Source organism: Rutilus rutilus, assembly GCF_951802725.1.
Source record: "Rutilus rutilus genome assembly, chromosome: 19".
Taxonomy (NCBI): domain Eukaryota; kingdom Metazoa; phylum Chordata; class Actinopteri; order Cypriniformes; family Leuciscidae; genus Rutilus; species Rutilus rutilus.
In genome coordinates, this window is record NC_140232.1 from 14,584,597 (window position 1) to 14,601,952 (window position 17,356).

Genomic DNA, 17,356 nt, shown 5'->3' on the forward strand with positions numbered 1-17,356 from the left:
ACTTTATGTTTTAATCTGATATCGCCTTTGTATCTTCTTGGTTACCCTTCGTACGTTTCCCGGAGCCCTTCAACCCGATGTGATTTACTCAGATTGTAAGATGACTAACTCCAGTTACCCTGTTCTACAGCCTGTTCCACGAGAAACTACAAGTCGACATACCCACAACGCACCGTTGACGATCACTGCGCAGCTGACGGTTTGTGGGATATGTAGTCCAAAACATTTTTCATGCTGTATTTGAACTGTCATGTCCTACAATTGATTTTATGTTGCTGCAGGGAGTAAATACACACAGACACAGACAGGGGCGAACAAACACTGGCCAATTGGCCATATTGATATAGTGTTGGAGCTGGTCAATCTGGTAGCCAATCTTCACTGATTTTACATTCGATCAGTGAGAGCAGAGCGTGAAGGTAGAATTAGCAGAGCAATAGCACAGTTGTGCATAAAATATTGCAATCCACACAACAAAATGGGAGACATATCAGAGTTCAAAATAGGACAAATTGTTGTTGTGTGTCTCACTGGCTCATCGACCAGGAAAGCAAGTCTTTGTGGTGTATTGAGAGCTATGGTATCCAGGGTCATGTCAGCATACCAACACATAGGAAGGACAAACCACATCCAACAGGAGTAACTGTCGACGCAAGTGGAAGCTGTCTGAAAGAGGAAGATTTGGTTACCTTTGGTTACTCGTGCCGATGACAAATGTTTCATTGGTGCCAACAACATTTGAAAATGTATAGTTCTCTGATGAGTCCACCTTCACTGTCTTTCCCACATCTGTTTTAGTTAAGGAGTGGAGACGCCCCAAAGAGGCTTAACACCTGGACTGCTGCTGCCCAGAGTGAAGTACAGGAGTGGATCAGTGATGGTTTGGGCTGCAATATCATGGCATTCCCATGCTGTGCTTAATGGGTGCGTCACTGCCAAGGACTACCGAATCATTCTGGAGAACCATGTGCACCTAATGGTTCAAACATTGTACCCTGAAGGTGGTGCCGTGTATCAGCATGATAATGCAACAAATACACACAGCAAAACTTGTGACAGAATGGTTTGATGAACATGAAAGTGAAGTTGAACATCTCCCATGGCCTACACAGTCACCAGATCTGAATATTATTGAAACACTTGGAGGTGTTTTGAAGGAGCAATTCAGAAAATGTTTTCCTCCACCAGCACCACATAGTGACCTGGCCACTGATCTGGAAGAGGAATGGCTCAAAATCCCTCTGGCCACTTGAAATGAGTGTCCCAAGATGAAATATATATATATATATATATATTAGATTTCTTTCTTATACCCAATGTCTATTTTGTTTTTCTAACAGGTGCAGAATCTGAACATGGCATTAGGAATCTGTATGATGAATAATTAAGGTAATCTCTCTTCCTCAACTTTTTTTTTATTTTTTATGTTTTTACCACTTATTATGAAGTACACAGCAAAATATAGCAGCTTTACTGCATGCTGTTGTGTGTAAAATACTAAAATGAGGTTTTATGTCTTATCTGCTTTTAAAATGTACAATTTGGCATTATAACCACTGTGGTATTTGTAGTAAGACCATCATAAGATGCACTGATACCACTTTTTCCAGAAGTCCAATACCGGTACTTTCATTTTTGGTACTTGCCGATACTGAGTGCTGATACCTGTAAATTCATTGCATTTGTAATTTTTAAAAACGTTGGGTAGAGTAACCAAAAGAATATGAATCAAATTAGTCAGCTTAATTCGTTTAGCAAATAGATATTTCCTTCAGTTGTTTTCACATTTTAAAAAGGCCTAATTATGTATTTTAGGAACTTCTGTTACTTTCACGGCCACTGGCCAGTGGTTAAAATTTTTAGATACCACTGAAAAATCTAAATTTTCAGGTACATAAATTTAATAAAGTCATCAAATGTAAAATAAGAATTATCCAAATATCTTCTGTCCCTCCCCTCCACAAAAATGGTTTAGTCCGATTGTTATGAACTATTTCAGCACAGTCAGTGACAGACAGAAGAGTGGCCCAATAAAATGGCAAGTCCCACCCCAGCTAGTGAACAGAACCAAGCAGAGGTGAGGCTGTTCTGAGAACAGTTGAAGTTAAAAGTAAAGTTGGAAGTGTCAAAATGTTCCTTATCAAGACAGGTTAGTGCAGTCAGTTTATGGATGTAAATGTGATGCCCAGCCCCCCTGATCATTTCACTGGCGATACTGTAGCGGGAATAGGACACCCAACAAGAGCCGCCGGCCGCGGATACGTCTTGTATACCGGCGCGCACCGCCCGAACGATTACGCGCTCAAAGTCCCCGTCTTTTTGCACCATTATGTAGTTGTTGGTTATTGTAACATGCAGAAAAATGCATATGCGTGTCACAAGGATTACAGACCTGCCGGCTGATGATGTGATATGTTTAAGATAACAATACTGCCACTGAAGGATCCTTTTATTAGCTTTATTTAACAAAATATTATGCAGTAGCATATTGTCTTCATCAAAATGAAATTTGGGATGTTTTATTTAAAATTTGACTGCGTTCTTTCATTTCTGAAATTTGAATGTTTACCTCAGTTGTTAGAAACGACTGACTGGAAATACATTTGAATAGCTATTGCTAGTAGGCCTCTAGTCGTGCATACATCTTGCAGAATGTTAATTATTTTAACAAAATAAGAGGAGTCATACAAAATGCATGTTATTTTTTAGTACTGTCCTGAATAAGATATTTTACATAAAATATGTTTACATATAGTCCACAAGACAAAAACAATTGCCCTGTCAAAAGTTTACATACCATTCTTAATACTGTGTGTTATTACCTGGATGTTCCTCATTGGATTTTTTTGTTGTTGCATGATTGTTCTTGAGTCCCTTGTTTGTCCTGAGCAGTTAGACTGCCCAGTGTTCTTCAGAAAAATCCTTCCGGTCCTGCAAATTCTTTAGTTTTCCAGAATATTTAGCATATTTGAACCCTTTCCAGCAGTGACTATGATTCTGAGATCCGTCTTTTCACACTGAGGACAATTGAGGGACTCAAACACACAACTATTAAAAAAAGGTTCAAACATTCACTGATGCTCCAGAAGGAAACACGATGCATTAAGAGCCGGGGGGTGAAAACTTTTTGAATTTGAAGATTGAAGGTAAATTGCACTTAATTTGTCTTCCGGGAAACATGTACGTATCTTCTGTTGCTTCCGAAGGGCAGTACTAATTAGGATTAAAATTATATTTAAACAAAATAAGTCAAATTTGGACATCTTCATCCTGTTCAAAAGTGTTCACCCCCCGGCTCTTAATGCATCGTGTTTCCTTCTGGAGCATCACCTACAGCCTAACTTCAACCTTAGTATAGCTTTGGTAGCACATCCTGATATATTGTGGGGTGGGGTTTGCGCTTAACTGGTTTGGAGAAACAATCATGGAAAAAAATATTATAAAACGTCAAAAATGTAGTATGCAAAAATAATGAAGCATTGTTTTAGCCAATAAATCTTGTATTTATAATTGAAAATTGTAAAATTTGTATGATACCATAATTAACCCTATTTATTTTCAAATGATTTATCCATTCAGTCTTTAGAATTTTGGTTTGGAGGGCGGAATTCAAGTTTTCTAATTAAGGTGTTAATTAAAATACACAGAATAAGAAAACAAATGTTGTTGTGTAATTGGAATTTGGTTCAGGGTTTTTATAATTGACTAAAACTAAAACCATTAAAATATTTCTGTTACTTGAAATAAAATAAATGTTAAATAAAATAAAATATAAATGAAAAATTATTTTCAACTAGTTGCCAAGGCAACATTTCTCATTTTCATTTAGTTTAACTTGAGGTACTAAAATAATGAAAACTATAAATAAAAGTGAATACAAACACTATTGACCTTTAAAAATACAAATAATTACGACAAAAACGCATTACAAAATGACTAAAATGTAACCATTTTGCTGTGTGACAACTAGCCCCGACCTCCCCTATAATGCCCGATGTTTTGTGTGTGTGTATATATATATATATATTTAGGGAACTTTTTATTATAAAACGGAACTTTTCTAATTTACATTAATATAGCCTACTAGTATCTGTGTGACATCTTATTGTTTTTCATCTTTGAGAATTTCTGAATAGATGTAAGATGTTGAACAGGTTGTTCTGGTGTGTTCAGTCCTGACATTTGATGAATACAAGTTGTATTTTAGTTCAAACAATATCTACCATTTTAACATCAACATCTGCCATTCAACAGAATGGGTTGCATGCACTGATCCAAACAAAGCCCACTTCCTTAAATTAGACTTATTTGAGATTTCCTAAATGAAATAGAGGCCCTTAAATGTGATGCGTTTGACCATTGTCATTCAAATGAGCACCCCACCATGTTTCACTGCTGTGTAAGACTTTCGTGCACTGATGGTTGCAGAAAGGCAAGCAACACAGCAACACATTAGACCGAAGCAATCAAACCCAAGTTAACCGATAACTTCCTGTATTTGTAAGAGGAAGACAACATCAGACCCTCTGAATCACTCGCAGAGCGAGACCTTGCTCTCGCATGGTAATGTCAGTAGTCCTTTTGTGTGCAGCAGTGCCGCCCCTCCCCCTCTCAATCTCCCACCCAGACCCACACAGTACAATGTGTGCTCTTTGTAGGCAAGCCTGTAACTGGACGCCAGGTGGTCTGTGATTGGCTGAGTCGGGGCCCTCTCTCCCCCGTCTTCTTTTTCTGGTGCATATGCATGAGATAGCAGGCTGGTGTGTGCCTGTGCAGCTGCTTGTTCCAGACAGGAAAAGAGAGGGAGAGAAACAGGAGCGAGACATTGGGGAAGGTTAGAGGAAGAGGAATAGAGAAAGGAAATCGGGTGAGGAGACGGAGGGCGACTGTGATTGGGGGGGGTTGTGGTAGCCATGTCTATTTTCTGTTTGTCTGGCTGGCTATGAGATCAGGCAGCCATGGCCATGTCACTGAGCGCCGACGATGAGGATTACGACTCGGACACAGCCGAACAGGTCAGCACACTCTCCCTCTCTCGTTCTCCACATACACACAAACAATTAGCTGCCTTCTCAGGTTCCCTTCCTCGTAGCACCATGCCCACATTTGAAACAAGGCATGTTTTTTTTTCTCCACCTCCTTCTACTTTCTTCACCTTCCTTACCATCTTTCTTCTCTTTCCCTGAAACACTTAGGAATAGGACAGTGTTGGACTGTGTAGTAATAAGACTGGAGAGGTTTCCATGCGACAGGAAAGAAAACATACAATAGAGAAGAGTGGTATCACCACTGAGCCGCTGTCTTATTGTTTGTCTCCATTGAGCTTCAGCTATCAGTTTTGATTGGTTTGACACATACATGCTTCCTTCAGAAAGACTTGCTTTAAGGAAAAAATCATGTTCCCTTTACTTTACCTTTGTGTTTGGATGTGGTTTTTACTGGTTTGTCTCATTTGTTTGGTTGGGAGAACTGAAATGTTGTAGATAGTAGACTTTTTTTGGTTGTAATGTACTCTGACTTTCACACATGTGTACGGTTTTTAGGGAGTGAAACCTGTATTAAAGGAAGACTAAAGTTCCTCTAAGCAGCAGCATGACTGGACATGTGTTGCCCTTAAGTTCCCTTCCCATGATGCATTGCTGCTTAAACTGTTTTCTAGGAAATGGAACATCATGCTTGGTTTGTTGTTTTTAAATGCAGACAAAATCTAGACCAGGAAACTGTTGTTATTTTGCACCCATTTGAAAGGTTAAAAAAGAATTAGGTACACATAGGTGAACATAACATGCTGATTTGTGCAACAATCATATAGTCATAATCAGTATAGATAACAGTCATATAGAACACATAGACATATATAAACATTTTGGTGTGAGGTAGCATGCACATATATGGATATCACTGAACCAAGTAGGCCACGTGTGCTCACTAACAATGTGTGCATTTCAAATCTCTTAATCCCTGTTGTGATGTATAACTGGGTCTTGAATCTTTAAAACAGTTTCTTTGGCTGTTGAAGACTGGGGGAGGGGAGGAGCAAAGTGTGTGTTTTTGGGGGGACAATAGAGGGAGGGGGGAGGCCTGGCTGCTCTTGGGCCCCCTGTCTGGGTTCATCTTGGGTAGTCTATAAGTCAAATATATTTGAGAGGAATTTCACGGACGAAAAACGTTCTTTTAGTGAAGTGATGTAGTAAGTACATTTCACTCAGAAGTCGCTTTCAAACCTAGCAACTTTCTGTCAGTCAACATAGTGAATCCACCTGACCAACTTGAACCCATTGCGAAATCTGCATGGGGAAATCTTTCGGATTCATACGAAATTCCTGATCAAATGGATTCCTCTTGAAATGACTGAATTTCTTAGAAATTTGGCTAAACACCAGTAAATGTGACTGCACCTTAAAGCTTTAATAGATTAGACTGATTTACACAAATTGCACAGTGCTTTGATCTTCAAATATTTGTTTCTTCCACAGAGCACCTCAACAAAGTTCAACATGTTTTCATTGACTTGGTCATCACTATTGTGCAGCGGCGGTAGTTTTCTCTCTTCTGCAAGATCACTGGTTGCAATGAGGTCTTATGACTCATTGGGTCCTTTGACTTGTGTCATGGCATGGGCATTATACATTTCCAAGAATTAGACATAAACTCTCACCCATGCCTATAAACATATTCACACACACTGTAATTATGCTTCCATTGGTGTGTACATAGGATGATGTGTGGATGATCTCATCTACAACATCAATGAGTGTTTTTGGTGAATAGCGTGTTTGTTTGTGATGCATTCTAGTCACATTGTGTGACCAAACTTCATTTCCTATCATTCTTTGTGGCAGCACATATATTAAATAATGAATGGGATCTTCCCATGAGGGCTTGAATGCCACCGCAACAGATGATTCAAGTGGATTTTCCTGAATGGAGAATAATTATGGGTGGACTTAGTTTGGAAAAAACATGTCTAGGTGAATTGCATGCTGACAGGAATGAAGAGCCTTGAGGAGGAAACAAGATGTCCTTAGGTGTAGACCATTGTGACAGAATGATTCCTTCAAGGCCCAATTGCAGATCATAGATTGAAGACTATTGATTGGTGGAATATTACGACCAGCCTTCAGAAGACAATAAAAGGAATGAGGCTCCTCAGAAAGTACAGTCTGTGCTATTTGTTTATTCATGTATTTTGCTGGACTCAGAGGTATCTATGTAGATAGATCTAAAGTTCACATCTATTGATGTTGCAACGTATAATGGAAGAGTAACTGGAGAACATCTGAATGAGCTGGTGTCTAATCTAGGATCAGCTTCATCAGTCCAAACAGTCATTTGTTTGAGGTAGAGATTACGTCTTAGATCCTCATACATGTGTATCCATTGGACAGCTGATGAATACTGCTTGCGATAGAGCATTCTTTTTGAAATGACTATCTTTCATATTGGGTTCCACACTCGGACAGGAGGAATAGAGGTCACAGCTGTGATGTATCACTCCAAAGCACAAAAACACTGTTGTGCTCTATAGTAAGCATTCTTATAGTCTGCAGTCTGTCCCGCTCTGCAGTTCCCTGAATCTGTTGTGATGAAACATAGTGTCAGGGAATTGTTGTGTTCAAGTTGTTTTGGTGTGAAGGAAATGGTGTCGGATGGAAGAAAACAGGGTTTTGCAAAGGCAGGAATGCATCTACAGCAGTATTTGCTTTCAATTTCTAAAACATCCCATTAATGTGTTATTCATCTTATTCATCAAAGACGAATAACACCATTGATCTTGACTGTATTTCAGTTTTACAGTGCTTCTATTTGGTACCTCAGAGGAAATATCTCAGAGGAAATATCTCAGATGAAATGCAGTTGGAAACGAAATCATAAAAACAGGACGTTTAACCCAATCGTCAACCACTTCCCCCTTCTGAGCCAATTAAATGTTGAATAGAAGTATTCCTCCACTCCACCAGTCAGCAAGAACCCCTGTGTTGCCATGGTTACATTGCAGAAGGACAGACTTCCAGTACTGCACTGCAGTTTTGTGCTTGTGTTGTAATGTATTTATTATCTGAGCTGAGGAGGCAAGACAGTGACACTGTGTAATGGAGAAAGCTGATATTAGGATTATTTTAGAGAGGATGATGATGATGCTGCTAATATCAGACATAGTAATGTTAAGCAAGATGCTGTACAGTGGGAAAGAAAAATGCAAGCTTGACGTAATAAAGAACAAATTGTTCTCACACATATGCATCTGTAGCACCGGGTTCCAGTGAAAAACCCTTTTCTCCTTTAAAAAAAACACTGCAGGAACCCTTTGCTAAATCTGTAATTGGATCGTTAGTCACTTTATATAAAAGCATCTGCTAAATGTAATGTAAATTAAGATTAAATCACATTACTATGCGATGTAATTTACTCACCTAAGAAAATGTAAATGTCGACCTAATGCTTGTTTTCAGTATATTATATGCTATATGTTACACAGGGCTATCTGGAAATACATTTTTATCTTGATTTGGCATTGTTGGCAATTTCATTTATCGAAATAGTAGCGATTGCACCATGGCTCAGTGAGTCAGAGATTAATATACAGTAAAGCTAGACCAGAGTCCTGACCTTCACTTTCTGTATTTGCAGCTAGGTAGTATTTATTATTATTACGTGTCCAAAGTACTATTGTACACGATCTCCTCTGTAACCAGAACAAATTTGCTGGAATCCACCGTTTCTGCTGCTTATTACTACATTAGAGAGCAATCACAGTGATCCAAATAACAAAGCAGCATAATTAAGTTTTTAAAGGGGTTATATTTCAATAGCTGAGCTGCATATGCAATTCAACAGAGATGCACAGTCGAGTAAGAAGTGATGATAAACAATAGCTTTCAAATGCTGGAAATCTCAAGGGTGGAAGAATAAAGGATATGAACATCGATTATTTTGATTTGAAGCATATAGCGCATATTGCAGTAGATTCATACAGGGATGGTGGGTGGGTAAACAAGAGGGAATGGAAAGAGCTTTGAAACATTGGAGAGCTGTATAATGTGCAGAATGAAGTCATTGACAGAAGAGCACCTGTGAAACTCAACACGTATTTCTACCAGTGAGCTGATCACATTTGAACCAGATGCCTGTGCCATTTTTTATATATATTTTTACCAAGCAAATGGTATAAAGGAGACCATGTGGGATGCAGCTATGCATTTTTCTTGCTATGTTTATTAGCAACATTAAACCAACAGCCAATTTAGCCTATTAGCATCCAACAATACAGCAAAATTAGGTGTTTACTATCAAACCTCATATACCAGCTCATAACAAAATTCTGAACCAATTTCAGCCCTGTTCCCAGGTGTCATCAAAATTGTCTGATTGTACTTTTAAAAGCATGTAGGAGATTGTTCTGTTTTAGCCCTCAAATTAGCCTTTGGACTGAAGCTGGACCCTATTTTAGTGTTTGATGGGAAACAGTTCTTCTACATGGCTGTCTTCTATTTGAACTTTATAGTTTAATTTCCATTCTTTTTTTCCATTAGCAACGGCTACCCAACAGACCCAAGCCTAAAATGGCTGCATCATCAACAGCAACAACTCCAGCAGCAACCACATCTTCATCCACCGCTACAGCGGTCAAGCTCCCATCCAATCGAACCTCCTCTGGCGCTCGCCGCAGGCGCACACGATGCCGGAAGTGCGAGGCATGTGTGCGGACGGAATGTGGAGAGTGTCACTTCTGTAAGGACATGAAGAAGTTTGGAGGACCTGGTCGAATGAAACAGTCTTGCATTATGAGACAATGTATAGCGGTAAGAAACTCAATTCAAACCAACACTGAGATGATTCATGAACCAAATGTAATACATTCAAGGAAAAAATTCTGAAACGGGGTTGTGATTTAGAGACACCCATTTTTAGACTCAATATGATGTAGGAACAGTCTTTGTGAGGAATCTACTTTAGCCAGACCTCAGCGCTGTTTATCTTAATTTCATTTAAATTAACCACTTACTTCATAGAGCAAATGTATGAGGAACTGGCAGATGTAGATGTAGTTGATCTCATCAAACTGAGATCCAGAAGATATGCTTGAACTTTACAACCAAATTAAGTTAACTGTAATTCAGTTGAATAGTCAGTTTAATTTGATTAACCATCACCTTAAAATGTGTTTACCCAAATAGGCGTGTGTTATTTTATTAAATTCATGTTTTTTTTTTAACCACAATTTTTCAAAAATGTTGATATTCTGGATGTTAATGTGTTGGCATGTGATTCCACAGCCTGTGTTGCCGCACACAGCAGTGTGTGTGGTGTGTGGTGAAGCCGGTAAAGAAGACACACTTGATGATGAAGATGAAAAATTTAACGCCATGCTCATGGAGTGCTCTATCTGCAACGAGATTGTCCACCCGAACTGCCTCAAGGTCAGACTGCCCGAACCCTAACCTAACCACTGACTTAAGAACTGTTCTAAAGTAAATGGATTGCAGTGTATACTGTGCTCTCTTGTTTTGCGTGGGCACAAAGGGAAGGAAGAGATTAGACTAAAGTGCATGTTAGTGGGTGGCTCTGTTTTTAACACTCTTTAGTTCCCCTTTAGTGTGTGGGGGTGTAATGTATTCACATTACTTGGCTAAAGTGTGTCTTCATAAACGTTCTTAGACATCTCTTCTGCTCTAAGTTCAGTCTCTTGCCTAAACAGGTGAAGGATGCAGCCGGGGTAGTAAATGATGAGCTTCCTAACTGCTGGGAATGTCCAAAATGCAATTATGCTGGGAAAACTGGAAAAGTGAGTATTTGGGGAACAGCAGTACAGTGGTTTGGTACTCTAAAAATTGAGATAGTGTTTATCAAAGTCCTTTATTATGAGTTGTGGTATGCAGTGATATGTTTTTGTAACTTTTCATTCATTTCATAGTACTTTTTAAACTTGTTGCCTCACATATTTAGTTCCTGTTTTAGTTTCTTACAAAAAGCATTAAGCATCACTCAGAATGACAAGGCCATAAGCAAACTGCCAAACCAAATCTAGATGCAAATAAAATGCAAATAGTCGTGTTGTGATCATTTGAATTCCGTTAAGTTACCTACAGGTTGTCAAGCTCTTTCTCTTAATATAAACTCTGAAATGTTTAGCAATTAAATAGGAAATGTCATATATTATACCAATTCATGCTTGTTGAACAGTTTATAATAATCAAAAGGTATAAAGTTGTCTTTTGTATTTTCTTGCCACTCTTTGGCCTGCAAGCAAAAACGGGGCCCAGGCTTTAAGTACGCATCCAACCTGCCAGGGTCCCTGCTGAGGGAGCAAAAAGCAGGTCGTGACGGTAGAGAGGAAGGGGACCAGACATTGACCGGTGCAGCATCCATCAAAAGGAAGAGTGAGAGGGAGGAAACTCCCAGGCTGAAGAATGAGGATCTGCCCTCACGTCTACCCCCACTCTTGACCCCCAGTGGCCTGCCAAGACCACGATCCGAAGTTCCCAACTTCTTGAGGAAGAAGAGGAAGTTATTTGACGACGATGAAGAGGAAGAGGAGGCTAGTTCTAAAAAGAAGGTAACATTTACTCGGACAAGCATTATTTGCATAAACAAATCTGCTGTAGTTTGTCATTTAGTAACTTTGTTGACACATTTTTAGCCGAAGAAACCCTGGAGGTCTGAAGAGCCTTTGATTCCCAAACTCTCTCACATGAGAACAGAAGAGGAGGAAGACAACTCTGATGAGGAGGAAGAGAGGCAGGAGAAGCGAGAACCGCCTCGCCGTTCATTTAAGAAAGACTACAGCACAGTGAGAAAAGAGGAAGTGCATGAAGAAGAGAGACGGGAGGAGAGAGATTCACCTTTCAGATCCCTAAAGGAGTTTAACACCCTAAAGAAAGAAGAAGACCAAGAAGAAGACAAAGACGAAGATGATGAGGAAGAGGAGGATGAGAACAATGGCAAACGAGGCAGGGACAGCAGCCCTGCACTGAAGAACCATTCTTTATCACTTGAGAGTGACGCATCGCGGTGCAGCTCCCCAAGGGCAGGGCCGAGCAGTGAAGGCAGTGAGACGCAAGAAAAGGCACCACGTCCTCGGGCGAGGCGACACCGGCGCAAGCCCCCTAACCGCCAGCTTAGCGCAGAACTCAGCAAGCAGCTTAACATGGAGATCCGTCGCACGGAGCATTCACTGGCCAATGAGAACCAGCAGCCACTCAAGAGTGAACCCGAGGACAGCGAGAACGAGGAACCAAAGAGAGGCTTACGCAACGGGACTACAGGGAATGTAGGAGGAGGAGGTGGAGGAGTAGAAAGGGGAGCAGGCGGAGAGGGAGGAGGGGAGCGACCACACTTACGAGCAAGGGAGATGAACGGGACGTCTTGGGAGCTGCGGCACTTTTACCCTCCTCAGATCACCCCACTTGGCTTGAACCGCAGTTCACCTACAGTCAGACCACTTCCTGCACGTTCCCCTCCCAAGTGTGTTCAGATGGAGCGGCATGTGATCCGGCCACCTCCAATTTGCCCTCCACCTGATAGGCTACCACTAGCTGATGGGCGTAATCACATTGCTCCCAGAGAAGCATGGTTGGCTATCTTCAGTCACTTGAGCCATCGTGAACTTTGTGTGTGCATGCGCGTGTGCAGGACATGGAATCGCTGGTAAGAAAACCTAAAGACTGGTTTATCTTTTCACACTTCAAACTTGAGACTTCTTATCTCTGGCCTTGTCCCAAATGTCACCCTCTACTCTTCCGGTCTTTCTCAATTAGTTTACACTTTGGTGACATAATGTTGCAAGGACAGTTTAGTTTACAGTGTTTCCCAACTCTATTCCTAGTGGCACACCAACAGAACACATTTTCGAACTCTTCCTATTCAAACACCTGTTTCAACTCATCAGCTCCAAGCACCTCAAATGCATGGATCACATAATGGAGACATCCAAAATATGTACTGTTGTTGTGCCTTTAGGAACAGGGTTGAGAACACCCTACAAGCAGGGGTGTCCATTCCTTCTTACGGAGGGTCACCTTCCTGCAGAGTTTACCTTCAACCCTCATTAAAAGCACCTCAACCATCTACTCAAGATCTTCAGGACTTCCAAAAACTTCCAGGCAGCTGTTTTGGAGCAGACTGAAGCTAAACTTTGCAGGAAATTGGCCCTTCAGCAGCAGGATTGTACACCCCTGCCCTGCAATCTCATGGACTTAACAGACATGTGCAAGCAAATGCCATGAGAATTGGAAGTACCATTTTGGGACAGGTCCTATGTACAATTATTACAATGACATTTTATAGTTGGTCACTTTTAGAGCTGTGGATTTGTGGTTTTAATTAACATCTTTTTATTTATCTGTATAGGTGTTGTGACAAGAGATTGTGGACTCATATCGATTTGAAGCGTTGTAAGTCCATCACACCACTCATGCTGAGTGGGATAATTCGCAGACAGCCCATCACTTTGGACTTGAGCTGGACCAACATCTCCAAGAAGCAATTAAGCTGGCTTATTAACCGACTACCAGGTCAGTGTTCATGTGAGCTCGTATGTAGATCCACGTCATCCAAATTTGTGCAGCTATCACTAAATGCTTGTGTGTTTGGATACAGGACTGAGGGTGCTCCTCCTATCGGGCTGTTCATGGGTGGCCGTTTCGGCTCTCTGCACATCCAGCTGTCCTCTACTGCGTACTCTAGATCTGCAGTGGGTGGAGGGGCTCAAAGACCCCCAGATGAGGGACCTACTCTCCCCTCCGACTGACAACAGACCAGGTACAACACTTCAGATCGATATGCGCATATCCAAGACACAGAATCAAATGCATACAATACAGTGACTTAATCAGATGGCATATTCTCTAATTTGGCTTTCTCTAACAGGTCAGATGGACACACGCAGCAAACTACGGAATGTTACTGACATGCGTCTGGGTGGTTTGGACATCACGGACTGCTCTCTGCGTCTCATAATTAAAAATATGCCTCTACTCTCCCTTCTGGACTTGAGTTACTGCAACCATATCAATGACCAGTCAGTAAACCTGCTGACTGCTGCAGGGACCACCACTAGAGACTCCCTAACCGATGTCAACCTTTCTGGTAATTGCACTGATTAAATATTTAGTCACAAATCCCATTTGTAATACTATAACAAATGCTTTCAAACTGTTTCTTTCAAAGTTAATATCCCTTTTTCACCAACTATCAGAGCTGGACCAGTGCCCGATCTTGAACTATTGCTTCCACCAAAGATAATTTGGCTTTTTATTGTTCCCTTAAGGCTAATTCATAGTGCTCCAGCACCAAAAGATATGTTCACTGCGTTTGATTGGGTCAGTATGTTACCCCTGTTGGTGTCTGTTGCAGTTGGTCAGCGTATGTTTTCACCAACTGAAGATGTTTAATCTGCATTTGTCAGTCGTAGAATGTCTTAGCAGTGATGTAATGGGGCCAGTTGCATAAACTGCTAAGACTAGTCTTACAAATTAGTTATACATTTTTTTATTTAAGACTGTTCATATCTTTTTCAAGTCAGTTACATAAAACATAAAGCAGTTACGTAAAGCGCTTTGAGGTCTCAGAAAAAGCGCTATATAAATGTAACGAATTATTATTATTATTATAAAAACGTAGATTGGTCTAATTTGATAACGAAAAGAAAGACTGATTACCCCAACTAACCGCACAGTTGTTCGCACTAGTTCTTAAGACAGTCTTAACATAATGGCTATAATTATGCAACTGACCCCTGATGATTGTCACATTGGTTGAAATCTGGTGTCTGCAGTGTGAACTGGTCTCGAACCAAAAACATTAGCAGCTAGCAGGCGAGAAAATGCAGCAATCACTTAAAGGGATACTCCACTTTTTTCGGAAATATGCTCATTTTACAACTCCCCCAGAGTTAAACAGTTGAGTTTTACCGTTTTAGAATCCATTCAGCCGAACTCCGGGTCTGACGGTACCACTTTTAGCATAGCTTAGCATAGATCATTGATTCAGACGAGTCCAGTAGCATTTCTTTCAAAATGACCAAAGAGTTTCAATATTTTTCCTATTTAAAACTTGACTCTTCTGTAGTTAAACCGTGTACTAAGATCGACGGAAAATGAAAAGTTGCGATTTTCTAAGCCTATATGGCTAGGAACTACTCTCATTCCGGCGTAATAATCAAGGAACTGTGCGGCCGTACCATGGGTGCAGCAGGCGTAGTGATATGACGCAGCGCCTAAAAATAGTCCCCAGCTTGGTAACTTCTTCCAACGTGACCGGGACTAAGTTTGTCTAACCTATTAGACCTATTTTCAGGCGCTGCGTCATATCACTACGCACTACGGCTTAGAAAATCACAACTTTTCATTTTCCGTCGATCTTAGTACACGGTTTAACTACAGAAGAGTCAAGTTTTAAATAGGAAAAATATTGAAACTCTTTGGTCATTTTGAAAGAAATGCTACTGGACTCGTCTGAATCAATGATCTATGCTAAGCTATGCTAAAAGTGGTACCGTCAGACCCGGAGTTCGGCTGAATGGATTCTAAAACGGTAAAACTCAACTGTTTAACTCTGGGGGAGTTGTAAAATGAGCATATTTCCGAAAAAAGTGGAGTATCCCTTTAAAGTTTCCAAAACAACAACTCAGTCTGGCTACACTGACACAAAAAAATGATCTAATTTTAATCAGTGAAGCTGTCAACTCAGGAAGCATCAAATGTGGGCAGGTTACGTCATTTGGCTCATAAGATTTGTGGGCCTGTTCTGAGTGAGATCCCCAGGCACCAGCACTATTTCAGTGAAAAATGCATAACAGTTACCCTGTGGGGACCTATAAAAAAAAAAAGACTTAAATGTTAAACCTGTGTACCACAGGAGTTGCATTGGTTTACTTAGGACCTTAGGAGTCTAATGCTGTAAAACTCTTAATTCCCCCTCACTGATTACTGATCTCTTCTTTCTGAATTCTCTCTTTAGTGTGCAACAGGGTCACTGATCAGTCACTGAGTTACTTCAAACGCTGCGGAAGCATCTGCCGCATTGACCTGCGATTTTGCAAGCAGGTGAGCCGACAGGCATGTGAGCGCTTCATTGCTGAGATGTCGGTCATCGTTCCCTTCAAACTGCAAGAGGATAAACTGCTCCAAAAACTACACAGCACCCCCTAGTGTCTGGGAGGAAATGAACACCAGTCTAAAATGATACCATGTATCAGGTGCACTCATGTGTTCGGACTGAAACTGGATTCGCACACTTAAAAAAAAAAAAAAAAAGCACTGCAACACGTATGTGGACAAAGCGTTTGGTCATCTTCTTTCAAACTGGAGAGGAGAGCAGACATATTGTACTTAAAGGCACATAATTCTGCTCCTATTCTGAATGGTGTATTCTAATGATGATGGACTTTATTCTTCAAATTCTGTTAATCTTTAAGAGGAGATTTATGTGTTATTACCAGGAAGTTGTATTTAAATGGTGGTGTAGTAGAAAGCAGAGGAAGCAATGGGTATATATACACACACTTAATCAATGAGAGAGTAAGCATGATTGTACATTATTCAAAACCCTCCAACCAATTTTTTTGTACAAAAGATGTATCAGTTCAGATTTCTGTGCTATATTTGGTTCAGTCCTGGATATATGTATTGTTCTTTATTTTGTTTTTTAATATAATGGAATTTTTAAATATCTCTGTCCATTTTATGTACTCAGTATTGGAACGTTCCAGTCTGATCAGCATTTTTCAGTCACGAGTTTTGACTGCTTTGAATTTCAAGTACTTGCTGTTCTGATCTCAAACAGGTATAGAAGTGGAATTTGTTATTATGAGGTCTATTTATAAACCAGTGCCATATTCCATCTGTTGTTTTAAAGTTCTAACAGGCAAGCCTTCAGCTATCAGAAGGCTATATTTCATAGCTATGCCTGTGTAGAGCACAGCTCTACAAGTGTTAGACCAAACAAATTGCTGATTATTTAATCTTGTTAGCAAGTAATTTGTTTTGTTCAACATGTCAGGTAGGTCTGCATTTTTTCCCCATGAGGTCAAAAAAGACTTTGCCGAACCTCCATGCAGTATTTGTCTGAGAGTCATCGTGCTTTTTATTCCTTCCACAGTGATTATTATTGTAAAATGGTAACTGTTATGATGACAGATGATTTCAATGGTGTGTATTATTGTGAGTTTTGTCTCAGGATATTTACTGTCAGAAAGAGGGAGTCTGCCATTTGATCTAAGCCACCATACTTGTACCACTATAAATTAAGGCGTTTTTTTCCGCCATCTAAAACATTGTAATGTACATTCGGCTATTTATATTTGTATGTAATTAAAAAAAATGTACCGTGATGCATTTGAAAAGGGAAGTTATTT

General features: G+C 40.2%; 1 protein-coding gene across 5 annotated transcripts; it reads left to right on the forward strand.

The window, feature by feature from the left end:
* Positions 1–60: 60 nt before the first annotated feature.
* On the forward strand, positions 61–17,332 carry kdm2ba (lysine (K)-specific demethylase 2Ba). 5 transcript variants are annotated; one of them, XM_084389640.1, is made up of 12 exons: positions 68–199; positions 799–924; positions 1,341–1,389; positions 9,534–9,803; positions 10,278–10,421; positions 10,700–10,786; positions 11,210–11,557; positions 11,642–12,648; positions 13,351–13,514; positions 13,600–13,761; positions 13,870–14,088; positions 15,961–17,332. In XM_084389640.1, exons 4-12 carry the CDS (start codon positions 9,564–9,566, stop codon positions 16,149–16,151), a joined length of 2,562 nt encoding a protein of 853 aa, XP_084245766.1. In that variant the 5' UTR covers positions 68–199; positions 799–924; positions 1,341–1,389; positions 9,534–9,563; the 3' UTR covers positions 16,152–17,332. The 5 variants fall into 5 exon arrangements, with proteins under 5 accessions (XP_084245765.1, XP_084245766.1, XP_084245764.1 ...); XM_084389639.1 differs by lacking the exon at positions 799–924 and having other exon boundaries at positions 61–199; XM_084389638.1 differs by lacking the exons at positions 68–199; positions 799–924; positions 1,341–1,389 and adding an exon at positions 4,529–5,015 and having other exon boundaries at positions 11,249–11,557.
* Positions 17,333–17,356: the final 24 nt, after the last annotated feature.